Here is a 14,404-nt window from a genome sequence, read left to right as displayed (position 1 = left end):
GCCATCGAAGAGAATGGCACAATATCTAAGAATGTGGAAGTTTCGCTTCCTTGAATTACGTTCAAACGGATGTACAGGGTGTCCCGTATTCTACGATACTAATGAAGACATTCGACTTGGTTACAGAAACGATGCAGGGGGATGGAGACCAACCCTCCAGTGTGCAACATACTTTTTTGTGAAGTGACTCAGCTGAGAAAAGAGGGCTAACCTAATATTTTGTTAAACGGAAGGTGGGATTAATTGCCCGTTGTTTAGATTGGTCTTATAAAATTGAATAACGCTTTCTTTTTGTTATTTAGAATTTTTGTTATTTAGATTCTTTTGGGGCTATATAAAATATACGTTCGTAGCAATTCCTACAAATCAAGAAAGCAAGAATACTTCCTGCTCGTGACGCCATATTATCAGATGCTCGAGTATTTGTAAAAAAAACTTACCAAGTGTTCGGTAGCCTTTCTTTCCGTTGCCCCAAAATTTCCTATCGATACACATCTGTCGCCATAACTCTCTAACTATGTACGATTTTAAAAACCAATTCAAGCAAATGTTTATTTGTCTTGCAAGAGTTATCCAAGTAACACAAAATTAATTCCAAATTCCATTTGAGAGAACTTAGGGAGCCCCTGTAACGGTAAATCGAAAAACTTTTAAAAGATTGCTCTCCCTATGTTATTTAACCGTAGCAAGAATCGAAGAGGATTTCTTGGTTGGTACATGAGAAAGCAGCTTGTAAAGCTTTGTACGAGACACCCTGTATACTTACGGCTCTTGTATAGATCCCTCTCATGGCTGGGCAACCACGTACCGCCTACGCTCTGTCGTAACATCATCTTCGATTTTGGAGGACGTTACAGGGATAAATATCGCGAATATTCTAGCAAACAAACGCGGATCGGGGAGGATTCTGGTTTATCGTCTGCGTTATGCGTGGATGTTGTGGTAAACGTGATCGATGATGGAGATTCCCTTTTGGTACGTGCTTTGCCATCGATGCCACGTGGATTTCGGAATCGCGTAGATCCTGTAGATCACAAAATTAGCGGAATGGAAAATTTCAAATATGGAGATTGCATGGTAAAATGGGGCCCGTGTTTCAGCGCGAAGGAATTTTTGTTAACTTTGTTATTTAACGAGATACGATGGTCAAGTTTCGTTTTTCAAATGAAAGTATATATATTTTTTTTTATACCACGCGATAGTACTTTTCAAGACGAATTCATTAAGCTTTAATGTATCTACCCGATTTTTATTAATTTTGAAGATAGAACGCTTTGAAGTTTGCTAATTTTCAAGGAAAAAACTCGGTTCGGCCCCGGGCGGTCCCATTGATGCAATAAGCACCATGCGGTTCTTGAAATCGATACGGAGCTTGGGATTCTAGGCCCAACGAAGGAAAATGGGAAGAATCCCAATATTCTAGGAAGGTACATTTTTATGGACGTTAAAGTTGCAGGTAAAGATAATCACTTTCATTTAGTTTTTATAAATTTTCTTGAAATCTCTTCAGTTTTGTTCAACTTTGCTCAATTTTCATCAGTGTTCTTTAGTTTTCTATAGCCTTCTTCAGTTTTCTTGGATTTTCTTCAGTTTCTTTCAATTTTCTTCCCTTTCCCCTTGGATTTTCTTCAATTTTTTTAAAAATTTTCTTCCCTTTTCCTTGGATTTTCTTCAGTTTCTTTCAATTTTCTTCCCTTTCCCCTTGGATTTTCTTCAATTTTTTTTTAAATTTTCTTCCCTTTTCCTTGGATTTTCTTCGGTTCCTTTCAATTTTCTTCAATTTTCTTCACTCCTTTTTATTTTTCTACCGCTTCCTACAATTTTCTTTCCCCAGTTCTTGAAAAATCTTAGAGAAATGCCATCTCCCTTCAGCCCCTTGTCGACACGGACTTCATTAATTTTCACAAATAGCTCCCTAATAGCGAAACATTGGGCAATATTAATTATCCAAACTTGCGTTATTATTTGCGTCTACACACCTCTGGTGCGCGCGTGATGCATACGTATAACCCCATGCGTCTTCAAGTTTATTTTATGCTTACCATGCCCGGGCCTGCCTCAACACCGCCTCTGTTCCTCTCCTTCTCTTTGCAGCCAGTATAATGAAACGGTAATTCCCCGTCGCACGTGGTCGACTCCACTGTATGCAACTGGCATGGCGAGAACGTTGTCTCAGTCTCAGCGAAAACGGTGCTAACCGCGAGACCGTACTTTTGGGTCTGGTGAAACGATTCGTCCGTGCTCCTATTTGTTTGTGCTTCGTCACCCGCGACAGCTTTATCGCTTGTTTACCTGGAGTCCGGTACAGCAAAGCGCCTAGCTGCGCGAATAAAAATTCAAATTACTAATTACACGTGACGAGAAATATCTCTAAATACACTCGGACGATTGGACATCGATCTCGATATCGTGTCGCGGAGTTGTGAGATCAAAGTTGTGGATTAATTTGAGAAAAGTATGAGATACAACGTTACACCGAATACATTTGTCACGTGATGCGTTATGATTTAACGAAGGAAGCAATGGAATTGCACGAACCCTTAGTAGCGGTGTTTGATTAGATGCAGTAAGTGCAGTTTTGCTTGTGAAATTTCCTTTTATATTTTTTTGAAAGTCTGTTAATGGATACTCATGGTACCAGGGACACCGTTGACGTCAGACCAGTTTACGCCAATGGTATGTCGTGATTCGTGGTGCACTTTATTTTTAGTTTCATTACGCCGGCAGTAAATTTTATTGGGAAATTTGATCAGGAAATTTTCATTGTCCATTAAAATATGGATTTGACAGTATCGGCATGCTAAGTTAATTAAAGGCGAAGAAAATAATTTAATCGTGTTGCTTAGTCGATTAAGTTGACTTTGCCTATTATCGTCGACTTAGAGATTCTTTTGTTATGTTCATCGATTAAAATAATATGTAAAAGTGTTGCTTTTAGAAAATTTGTCAAAATTTGTGAAAAAAAGACGTTAAATATACGAAGTCAAACACAGTGTGAAAACTGTTTATTACTTTTCAAAACAATATGATTATTGTCTTCAGAAAATATAACTAAAACGAAGGCTTTCTAGAAAATTGATACGTATGTTTTCCTGGTATATCAAACTAGCATTTACTATAATAAATTCCCTACACAAAATACTAATTCTTTAGGTAGTTAATTTGGATTGTTAAAGTATTTCAATTTGTATCCTAGAAATACTTATAAAAAAATTGAGTAAAAATGCTCTAAATATTTTTTAATCGCTTCAGAATGAAAATTAAACACGGAAACATTAACACCAATTTTCGAATCATCTGGTATATTCGTTCTTCGACGACGAACACGTCACGACTTAACCAAAGTATAATCGTTGTTCGTGCGTCACCGAAGTTGCGTCAGATGAAAAACAGATCGATAGAATTTCGTCGTGGAAGAGGAGGTCCAGAAACGATCATGGCAACCGAAAGACGCGACATTTGTATTTTCCACCACTACTTTCTCGAGCTACTTTGAGTCGATTCATCGCGTCATAAAGGATTTTCTAAAAGAAGCTTTCGCGCTTCCTTTTTCGATAACAGAGTAATCAATAAATTTATTAATAATAATCACGAATTATTACAATTACTAACTATCCCAATCATCGATCATCACGATTATTGATTATGAAAGCCATTAATCACATAATGTGACGTCGTAAGTGTCATTATCCTTGGCAAAAACCATAATTGTTATTTATCACAATCGCCAATCGTTACAATTTTTAATTACCTAAAGCACCGATCATTACGATCGCCAATTATGAAAATAGTCGATCATCGCGGTCATAAATTATCACAAATGGAATCAACACGATTATCGCAATTATCGATCGTCGGATTCATCAATTGTCTCACTCAAATACTTTTAGATATATATGTTTTTTTTATTCAAAGCTTCCCTTCAAATTCAATTCTGCATTACGAGCGTATCACTGTTGTTACTATTTCGCAGTATACTTCTTCCATATTAAATGTGTCTTCAGAGAAGAGTGCTGCTAAATGTTTGCAATTGCACTGGCTTACAAATACAAAGAGTTCTTTTCTAAATAAAATGTTCTTGTCATGTCCCTGTGGACAGTTAAATAATCTTTAACATTTAATTGCGATCATATGTACTTTCGTTTAAAACAGATTCAACGCATTTGGTATCATTCGTGCTTCATTAAAATACAAAATCCTGAAACCCCTTTTGGCACACCCATTATCTTGGAATCACAATCTCTTTGCTTGTCCCCGGCCAAACTTCCCCGATCTATGACCTTTCTTTTCTGAAGTTCATGGTCATACCAAGCTAAAATTTTCTACGCAATTTGTGTAGTTACGAAGCGTACCACCCAACAGCAATTTTATTCAAATCCGTCATGATTAGACCGCGGATCTTTGTGCGTGTATTTACAGGAAATAATAACGTGCAAGAATACACGAAAGAATAAAAGAAAGTATCGAAAGTAAAGCTGGTATTACGATATTTCCCGAGTAAAATAAATTCCTATTTAGGTTCAATTTTCGTAGGTACGTTCGCGGAGATTTCATTTATCACAAAGATCCGGAGTCCAATCATCGTTATTCTTGCGAGGATTCTTGTTCGTCAACTTGTTCGAAAATTTGGAGGGAAAGGGAGTCGTTCGTACGCCGGATGAGAACACAGGAACTTACGTTGGTGTCGTTCGACCCTTGCGTTTCTACGCCCACTCCTATGAATCAGTGGATGAATGAGCCGACTTCGCCCCACTTTTCCACGCGTGGGAGTATCGTATCAGCCGGCAAGTCTGACATTTTCACGTCGCAACCACCCCTGGCCAGGTCAGCATCGCGGCGACGTCGTGGGCGTTGCTGACTCTATATCTACCTACGTGGTAGACAGAAGTCTGGCCGTACGACCACGCAAAAATCCATTCCGACGGACCGCTAGGATTTGATAGGAAAACAAAATCGTATCGTCGCGGATGCCAAACCGCGTCGACCGCTCTGCACACACGAGTTATGCCAGATATCGTTTGCCATGCGCCCCTGAGGGCTGTCGATCACGCTAGCTCTCAGCGTCATCTCTGTGTGTGATGCGGGGTGGAATCGTCATTGAAGCACATCGGTGAACTCGACAGATGAAGTGATGCATGTTTGGAGTTGGCCTAGGTGGACCACTTTCACTCGAAAATTTTTCATGTTCCGATTTTAACGGGTCGACTCACATCAATTGCAAGAAACAAAAATGATCAATCGTTGCATTCGTCGATAATTGGAATTATATGATTATACGATGGATTATATGACTCGTCATAATATTATTGGTTATCGTAGTTATTCACAATCACAATCGGCAATTTCAGCAAACGTAAATTATTATAGTCGTCAAATATTACAAAAATTAGATTACAGTATTGCGAATCATCGCGGTTACAAATTATCACAATGTTGATCACAATATTCACATTGGCGAATATCGACGGGTAAAAGGTGTACCAGGTAGTTGATATATTCGTGCCACTTTCTTTTCCATTGGCGAAAATGTCGCAATCGTAATCATCGATCGTCACAATAATCAATCGTTATCGCGTTTGTAGATTATTGTAGTCATCAATTGTCGCACACGTTAGTCGATACAATTGTGAATCGTCACAATCATCGATCGAGTAATATTCACCAATGTTGATCATAATAATTACATCGGCGAATTCTACAGATAAGGGATGTATATGTAGGACTTATTTAACTGGACTACACAAATTATCAGCGATAATCGTAATAATCACAATGATCACGATCGCAAGTTGTAAAAGTTGCATTCTACTAGTAGCTATCTATTAGGTCTACCGGAAAGTTCTGTCCGTTTTTAGAATAAAACAAAATAGTAAATTTCTCATAGCTTGAATAAATTTGATTGAACAATATAATTTTTATCGTTATTTATGACATCTTGCCAGCGTGATTGCAATTTCTGTGTCATTTTTGACGAATATGCGCATACTCGTTGAAACTTGTTGTATGGACAGAATGTAATGGACAGAACTTTCCGGTAGACCTAATACAATCACAATCATCACAATCACAAATTATTACAGTCGTTAACCATCCCAGACATTAGTCAATACAATTGTGAATCGCAATAATAAATTATCATGACAAATGCAATGATCTATTTATAAGATAAATCTAGGAAAGTCACATCACACTTTGAGAAACTCACAGTTTCAATTCAATTGCCTCAACATTGGACATCGATATTTTTGAACTTTCTAATTAGCCAAAAATTGTTGAAAGGGTATAGATTTATTTCGCTAAAAAGCGTGGTACACCCTTGCAATTATCACTATCATGTAACAACAGGTTCCGATATAATTCAATAATCGCCAGTTCATCCTGACGTGTTAGTGAACCGAATCGCAAACGGCTCCGTGAAGAATGAAGCGAAAGAGGGGCAAGCGTCGTGACCGAGATCAACCTGACGAGAGCCCTACTTTCTGATTGCAATTAGCGGTTGCATAAGCCAAAAATATTTGGGCTGGAACTGCGACACGATGCAAATGTGGACCGTTCCGCGGCCATGGATCCGGAACCACGAATGTTTCTCTCCTTTTCTCCCTGATGCTCCAGCACTCGTGGACGTCCTCTATCCGGATATCCTATACACCACTAAACACAATGCACCGTCTGCTATTTCTGGCCGTGCGCCATTGTCGATAACCTCTGCATTGTCGACCCGATGATGGGAGTACCAAGATAGGAATTCCGTCTGCGAGCTGTTACCAGAATCCTGGTTGCCGTCTGTCGTCGACGGTTCGTGAAATCGGTCGAAATTCGTGGCTCCTCAGCGACGGAAGCGCGGAAGGTCGAAGGTCGCCCTGGGAAGCTTAATGGAAACGAATGACAACCGAGGGTGAAAAGTGTGCGCCGGCATTAGGCGAAGAAATCAATTTTTTGGCGCAATATCGCAACGAGTTACAGTAACAAAGAATTTATGTAACGATCTTCATCATTTTTATATAATAACAATTATATAATAGTCCTCGGTTATGGATTTTTTTATCGTCAGCCATCTGTCGTTAGGTTTATTAATTATATTAATCAGCAGTCGTTCCGATCACCTATCATTGAATCGGTTACTTTAAAAGTTTAGTCAAGGTCATCTATCATCGCAATCATTAATTGTTATATTTATCAATGGTCACGACCACATTCATTATCGCAACAGTCTGTCACCATAATAACAATATGATCACTAACGTTCATCGTAATATTCACAGTGTTTACCGCAGTCATCAGAATCATTATAAGAATCGCAAAACCGAAGTAATGGTAATATTCGTAAAGATAATCAAACCAGGAATAATCAAAAGAACCACAAAAATCAAATGCACCACAATAATCACAAATACAATTACCACAATCGTTTATTGTCACAACTACGTATTATCAGATTCGTCGATATTATCACAATCACGAATCGTCCCAGTCGCCAATGGTGGAACGCAGCGATCTATCAAGTATCACAATGACAAATTGATACAGTCATTGTTCAGTGTATACATTTTACAGAATCGTAAATTTAAGCGTACCAAACGCCGACAGAAATAAATGTCTGCAAACGATTCTGTCTAAAATTGTAATGCGCATAACTCTAGCGACAAAAAGCAGCGAGAGTTTCATTCTCAGAATAAATATCGTCACGTGCGACGGAAGCGAGCGTTGCTATTTAATAAAACGCGAAGGCTGCGCCCGAGAGTATCGCGAAAAAAACATAAAGAATACGTTTAGAATATCTTAAGTGGAGAAATTTCGCTGAATAAATATCGCGATGGCGCCGTTTGGAATCTGGCCGGTCCGACGCGGCGCCTAAACCGCGCCGCGTGTCAACAAATCGGTATTCAACCACGCAAAATTCAAAGAAGGTGGAAGAGCCAGTTTGCTCGCGTTAGCGTCCGTGCACGCGTCGGTTAATTTGCAACGAGGACCAAAAAGGGGGACAAGGGAGGACGAAAGAAAGCAAAGAAAGGTCCACCCACGCAATGGTGCCTGTTTTTCGATGGCAGACGACGCCCTCGCAGAATTAGGCTTCGGCGGACTGGAAATGTCGCGACGGATCGCGATGCGTGTCGAAATTGAAAGAATTCCGCGGAGGAATAATTGAACGGTTTGGAACTCAGGGATTCCTTCGCAATGAGTCAACCACATAGCGAATCGGGAGATTGTGAAATGGAGGATAAATTCTACTTGTGTTTATATTTTATATAGAATGGACAGAGAAATTTATTTGGTGAAATTTCAAGAGTGACATGGTCACTTTATAATTCATTTATTTTATTCGTTTTGTTACAAGAAACAATCGACAAGAAGTCGTAACAATGAACGATTATTAAAGTCGTAAATCGATGCAAACGTCAATTAATGCAATCATCGCAATTATGTAATAAATTATCACAAATTACAAGAATCCTTTCATCGATCGTCACAATAAAATCATAATCATCCGTTACTTGTCTACTATCACAATCGCGACGGTCGCAGATTATTACAGCGTTCAATAAATTGTCGCAACAAATTCACGACAATCACAGCAAGAAAAATCTTGACAGTAACATGGTACTTTCGTAATTGACTTCTTATATTCATTTCGATATAAACAACACATCCCAATTTTAATATCTATTCGAATTATGTTCATCCACATTCGCTATAGGACGTGTCGTTCATTTTTCGATGGAACCTTCTTTCGTATGAGACTTCTCGGAAAGAATCGGATTCCAGCAGTTCTTCAAAGAAAGATGTAAAATCGTGCACCGTTCCAGTGATTTTACCTGAAACTTCTTCGGATCTATTCCTCCTCGGTAATAAACCGTCATAAACTACCATTGAAAGACCCTCGTAACCGGGGCACTTGTGGTACTAACAAGCCAGGAATCTTGTCAGCGGGAGGTTTTATTTGAGATTGCCGGCGCGGCTACGTTGCCGGCAACATCGTTCATTCCTTTACGATGCTTGTTTCTATCTTTGACGTTGAATTATATTAGGTGTAGAAACGAGTGCTGTGCCTTTCTAAAGTAAACCCGCCATTTATTTATAACGATAAGCCGTTCAACTTTTAATCCTCAAGGTATCTTTTCGATAACTCTGTTTCATCCTTCGGGCGACTGTCGAGTGCCTTCGGTCGTTGGACACATCAACCATCATAATTACGAAGTGGTAGAGTTGTTAAAGTAGCGAAACAAACACAATAATCACTAATATTAATCACAATTTTCGTAATAATCACAATGTTCATAGTGTATGCAAGAATCACAACTAGTGTTACGACGTTATCCCTTTTGTTTTAAACAAGTTGTTTCGCGTTTCACAGCTACAGAAACTAGTACTTTGATATAACAAGAGGATGGTTAAACACACAGGAATCATTTTGTAAATCTGATATAAAATCTTCCGTGGCTAGAGATAGTAATTTACCTGACGATACAACGCGATGTCGCAGCCCAATTTTAAGACCACGTGGATTTCAATCGACATTACCGGTGTATCCGTGGTTTCGTAAATCATGGGGCGGCGGCTGGACGGATTTACTCGGAACAACGATTTAGCACAGCCAGCGTACAATTTTCGAGGGAAAGGTGCGACGCGTGTGGTCCACGCAACGTGTTCCAATTTATCATCTAAATCATTCAGCATCGATTTGCATAACTTACGCGGCCAACCGACGCACGTTTATTATGCAATCCGAATACATTTCGTTTGTATGATCACTGGAACGGAAGGTGACAATGCGAATGGACTGAGGAACTAACCAATGAACCTCCAGTCAGGAATTTCAAGAGCACGATACAGCCATGGAAGATGCTTCCATCCGCTAATCGTAGCGACCACTTCTTGTTCCAGGAAATACTCCAATGTTTACTAGCATTTCCAGAAATTTATGTAGGCCACTGAGTCCGTCAATCATTTATATCAATTATCTCTTAAATAGGAAATTTTCAAGTATCGTGACTTTGCATGGAATCGTTCGATTCGATTCAAACATAATTCAAATCGAAGAGCGGAATTTTGACTATTTAATAAACATGTATTGCCAATGTGGGATATTTTTAAACAATTGTTTTATTTATTGCTCCACCGAAAACTTTACGATAGTAGCGTCGATAACTACACAGTCTAATACCAATTTCATGTTTCTAATAAATACATAAACATCGACTTCTGTTTCCGTATAAGAATTAAACAAATTTTTAACAAAAGTCCTTGCGCTTCGACTCCATGTCATAGACGATTGGTGGAAGTGTAACATGACAGCGATATCGAGGGATACTTTATCGGGGAAAACTCGATTCAGGCCATTCTTTTAGTGGAAATATCGAATTTCGAACATCGAATAGGCGTGTAACCGCGGATCTCGACCCTCGACGTCGAGAATCGACGTTGGCCGATACCCAAAACGATCTGCAGATGCAGAACTCCACCGCTGATACGCGAACGCTGAGAGGATGCTGCCCGAGAAACGTCGAGTTTCTCGTATAGGCCTGATTAAGTATCACAATACCGTCCTCGTGTGCGCCGATACCGAAGAAGCTCGCGGCCAAAGTATTTAATCACGTGTGGTGTATCGGACGAACAAAAACAAATCGATAACAAGACTGTCTTATCGGTTTTTTGGGATACCAGTCGATAAGGTACGGAGTTGTGGCCACGAAGTAAATAAACAATATAAAATAAATTTTAATTTTTATCAATCATGGCTCGTTACCATTGATCGCAACCATCGATCATTGGAATAATTAACTCTCAGAATTATCAGTTATAATTAATCATTGTATCCATTCGTTAATCAAGACCGTGAATTCATATGATCCAATCGCATTTCATCATCACCATAATCGGGGCCCTTACAATCGTCGCGTTATCGCATCAATTACGAAACTGATGATCACCGCAATAATCACAATCATTGCGATTATTGTCATAATTATTATAGTTATTACGATCACCACGCTTGTTACAATCGTCACAATCATCGCAATCGTTATCATCGCTAAAAGTCTATCAGCCATCACAATTCGTATACAAAAAGTGCCAAACTATTAATAAATCAAGCAACCACTGTTGTGATATATTCTTCTGTGAATCACGTATATCTTAATTTATCACGATAAAAATAAATTACGCATTTCTAACGCGAACGATGGCTTATTTTCTGGCACCACTCGGTAAACAAACGCTTGATGCCCGTGTCAGGGATAGCCCGACTTACGATCGAAAATGATCGAATAGATGTTTCATTTCATTCATCGATGCAACCTCTATCGTATACTACTAACAGTTCCTGGAAGATCTGTTATTTCAGGTTAACGTTCTATTTCCTTTTCCAATGACTATATTCCTTTCTAGATATAACACAATTATTACATCAACGATCCACTTTTATTAACCAAATTCGAAAAGGAGGAGGTTTACTCAATTCGACATGTATATTTTTTTTTTTGTCTGTGTTATGGCATGTTTTACATTGTGTTGTAACGAACAGTAGAAGAGAAGAAATTTAATTCCCAGGAATTACAACAATTCAGGATTAATATCTCGCGTAGAAATACCATTGTCGATATTACTCGACGAGCTCCATATTCATTGACACACGTGAAATATGTTTCCAAAGTATATTTACATATATGTATATTAATATTTCCATTCACAATTGTACATTAATGTACACAAGCTGAAATTAATTTAGCGCGTTGCGATTGATTCTCTCGCAACGTCGATGTCCTATTCTTTCATATTATTATCCCATTTAGGCTTTTTTATTTGGTTAAACTTTACAACGTAGAAGTTTGACCAATGGAAAATTTCTAACGTGTCTAGCAGGCGCATGAGAAGATAGTTTACTTGGCAGGAAAAATAAATTTTTATCAATTTCCGTTTCAAATTTGATCAAACTACGTCGGTTAGGCTCAGCATTTTTCGTTCGGGTTCGACTTTTTGGGTCGGTACTCGAACCAATTCCATAGCCGCGTGGAAATCGAATCTCATTTACATTCTTCGGTGTTTCGGGGGTGGATGAACTTCGGTGTTCCGAAAAACAATTTCTCGGTCGTGAAACGCGCTGAAACTTTGTTCGTTTTACTTAGAGTGTAGGGCGCTCGCGAAATAGTCAGTTCCTGCGCGGAACGAGCCTTGGACGGAAAAGTTTCCCGCGCGGACTGAGCTCGAATTCGAAGCTTTATTTATTTATATAAATGGGAATAGCTCATTAATAGACAGATGCTGTCAAGCGACAAGGATGTTTTAATATACTACCACCTATTTAAACAATAGTTAACCCTCCGAGGTTACACTTCAAAATTCAGGATATTAGTTTGAACCTTTCAGAATGAGAATATTATGCAAACAAATTTTTATCAAATTTTCAAAATGGCGAAAGAAGTCAGCAAGGAGGCAATGCGTAAAAAGAAAAACATTTTTTACTAACAGTTTAATTATCTCTTCGTGAACCCACTAAATAAAAAACGGACTAATGTTACAAGTGCCAATTAGGTACTGAATATGCAACTTGATCATTGATATTGTTGGTCCCACAGTCAGTGTTGCATTTCACCCCTCGTATTAATGACAACAAATCAGTCTTGCATTTTGCCATTCACGTTGCTGATCAGTGATCACAATATCACTGTGCCATTTCACCACTGACATTAATGCTCGCAATATCACTGTGTCACTCTAACCTTGATATTGATAATCACAATACCAGTGTTCACCTTATCCCTGAAAAAGTTACCTGTAACCCTAGCAGAACCTTTTTTCCCCACAGGGCACGTTTAACACCCAGAAGTCTCAATTAACATCTACTGTACCATACTGAGTATCTCCTAAAGGACATTTAACGCGTACTGGGTACATTTACATTCATCTATACCTGAGAGATTCGTACTTAAATTTTGCTACAAAGGAAAGCAACCGCATCCTGGACAGAAAGCTCGCACAGGGAACAATCCCAATCGATAAGGTTGAGTAGTAAGACAACGCGAAACGCACGCCTTGCGGACAGCCAACGTGAGATATATTCGAGTAATGTAGCGCGATAACATGAGTTTCAGAGTAATTGTTTACGCGTGCCAAGTGAGTTATTTGGCACGTGGCCACATGCCGGGGGCCACTGAGGTGGCACCCACGTGGTCGGCCAACTGCCCGCGGGATTTGCCCTTTCTCTTGTACTCTTTCACCTTCTCTTTTCCTCCCTCTGTTCCCTCCTTTCTTCTTCTCTCTTCCCTCTCGGTCTCTCCTCCTCGCACGTGGTCGCGTGCCCTGCGTACCGTGCGCACGCAATGATACGTAACAAAAGAGAAATGGCCCCATGTGTGGGGAAAAGTCTGCTGGGAGTCCATTTCCTTCGCGAATATTTGTTGCCGTTGAACCGAACCGAGAAAACCACGCTTTTCCGTTCACCAGACGGTGTGATCGTGTGCGTGATACGCGTGGGCCTTGAATGACCTTGAACGCCTCGACTCAACGATAGTCTGACCCTAAACGTGCGACAGGTACCATTTCCTTCTCGTTTGCGCTCTTGTAAATGTTACTTATTGTTCAGCATTTTTTTTAAAGGAAATTACTGGTCTATAAAGCAGCTGGGATAGATTAATTTAGTTATTCATAGAGCTTATTCTAGAGCTCTACTAAGAACGTATATCATTCTAGGTTTGCTTAAAAATTATTCGAAATATGAAATCACACGAAGAGAACGATCGCCAGAGGTTGATCTTGAGGAAGATCGCGGAGCTCGGTAGAATTTTCTAATATTCTCTTATTGTCTGAAACCCTTCTAACTCTACGAAATAAATAGGTCGAGGACTGTATCCCGCTGATTTATACATCGTTGGAGCTCTTTCCTTGGAAATCGCGCGACTCTCATCCGGGGCAACGAAATCTAAATCGTCAGTGACGTCATAAATCCAGCGAATTCGGGATACCGTTGCAGGAAGTCGGTCGATTGCGCCACGCATCATTCTCTGGCGAATTCAATTTGAATTGAAATGACCCTGGACCATCACGGATCAATTATTCCGGGAGGTTATCGCGAAATGTCGAGAGGGAAGCTTCGAGAGAAAAAGAATATCATTTATGGTGGATGCGTGCGCGGATGTTTGCGGAGGTTGTTTATGGCGAGGATGTCTATGAAGACTGTATACGATGAAGAAGCTTATGCAGGCTGTGTATGACGAGGATATGCGTATGGACACTGTCCATGATGAGGATATGCGTATGGACACTGTCCATGATGAGGATGTCTATAAAGGTTGCATACAATGGGATGAGGGTGTCTATGAGGGTTGTATATGGTGAGGATGTCTATGAGGATTGCATATGGCGAGGATGGCTATGGAGACTGTCCATGATGAAGATGTTTTTAGAGGTT

The 14,404-nt window shown here is 39.6% G+C and overlaps 1 protein-coding gene across 2 annotated transcripts in view; it reads right to left on the bottom strand.

Moving 5' to 3' along the window:
- Window positions 1–788: 788 nt before the first annotated feature.
- LOC128876535 (uncharacterized) overlaps window positions 789–14,404 on the bottom strand; it is a 72,159-nt gene continuing 58,543 nt past the window's right edge. The window contains exons 2-3 of one of the 2 annotated variants that reach the window (XM_054122992.1): window positions 2,043–2,320; window positions 789–1,915 (exon numbers count right to left, since the gene is read on the bottom strand). In XM_054122992.1, coding sequence (XP_053978967.1) covers window positions 1,777–1,915; window positions 2,043–2,320 — 417 coding nt within the window. In that variant the 3' untranslated portion in view covers window positions 789–1,776. The remainder of the gene's footprint in view (window positions 1,916–2,042; window positions 2,321–14,404) is intronic. The other variant, XM_054122993.1, reaches the window with a different exon arrangement.

Source organism: Hylaeus volcanicus, chromosome 5 (genome assembly GCF_026283585.1).
Source record: "Hylaeus volcanicus isolate JK05 chromosome 5, UHH_iyHylVolc1.0_haploid, whole genome shotgun sequence".
In the NCBI taxonomy this organism is placed as follows: domain Eukaryota; kingdom Metazoa; phylum Arthropoda; class Insecta; order Hymenoptera; family Colletidae; genus Hylaeus; species Hylaeus volcanicus.
The sequence above is the reverse complement of the archived record's forward strand: the minus strand, read 5'-3'. Positions and strand labels throughout refer to the sequence as shown.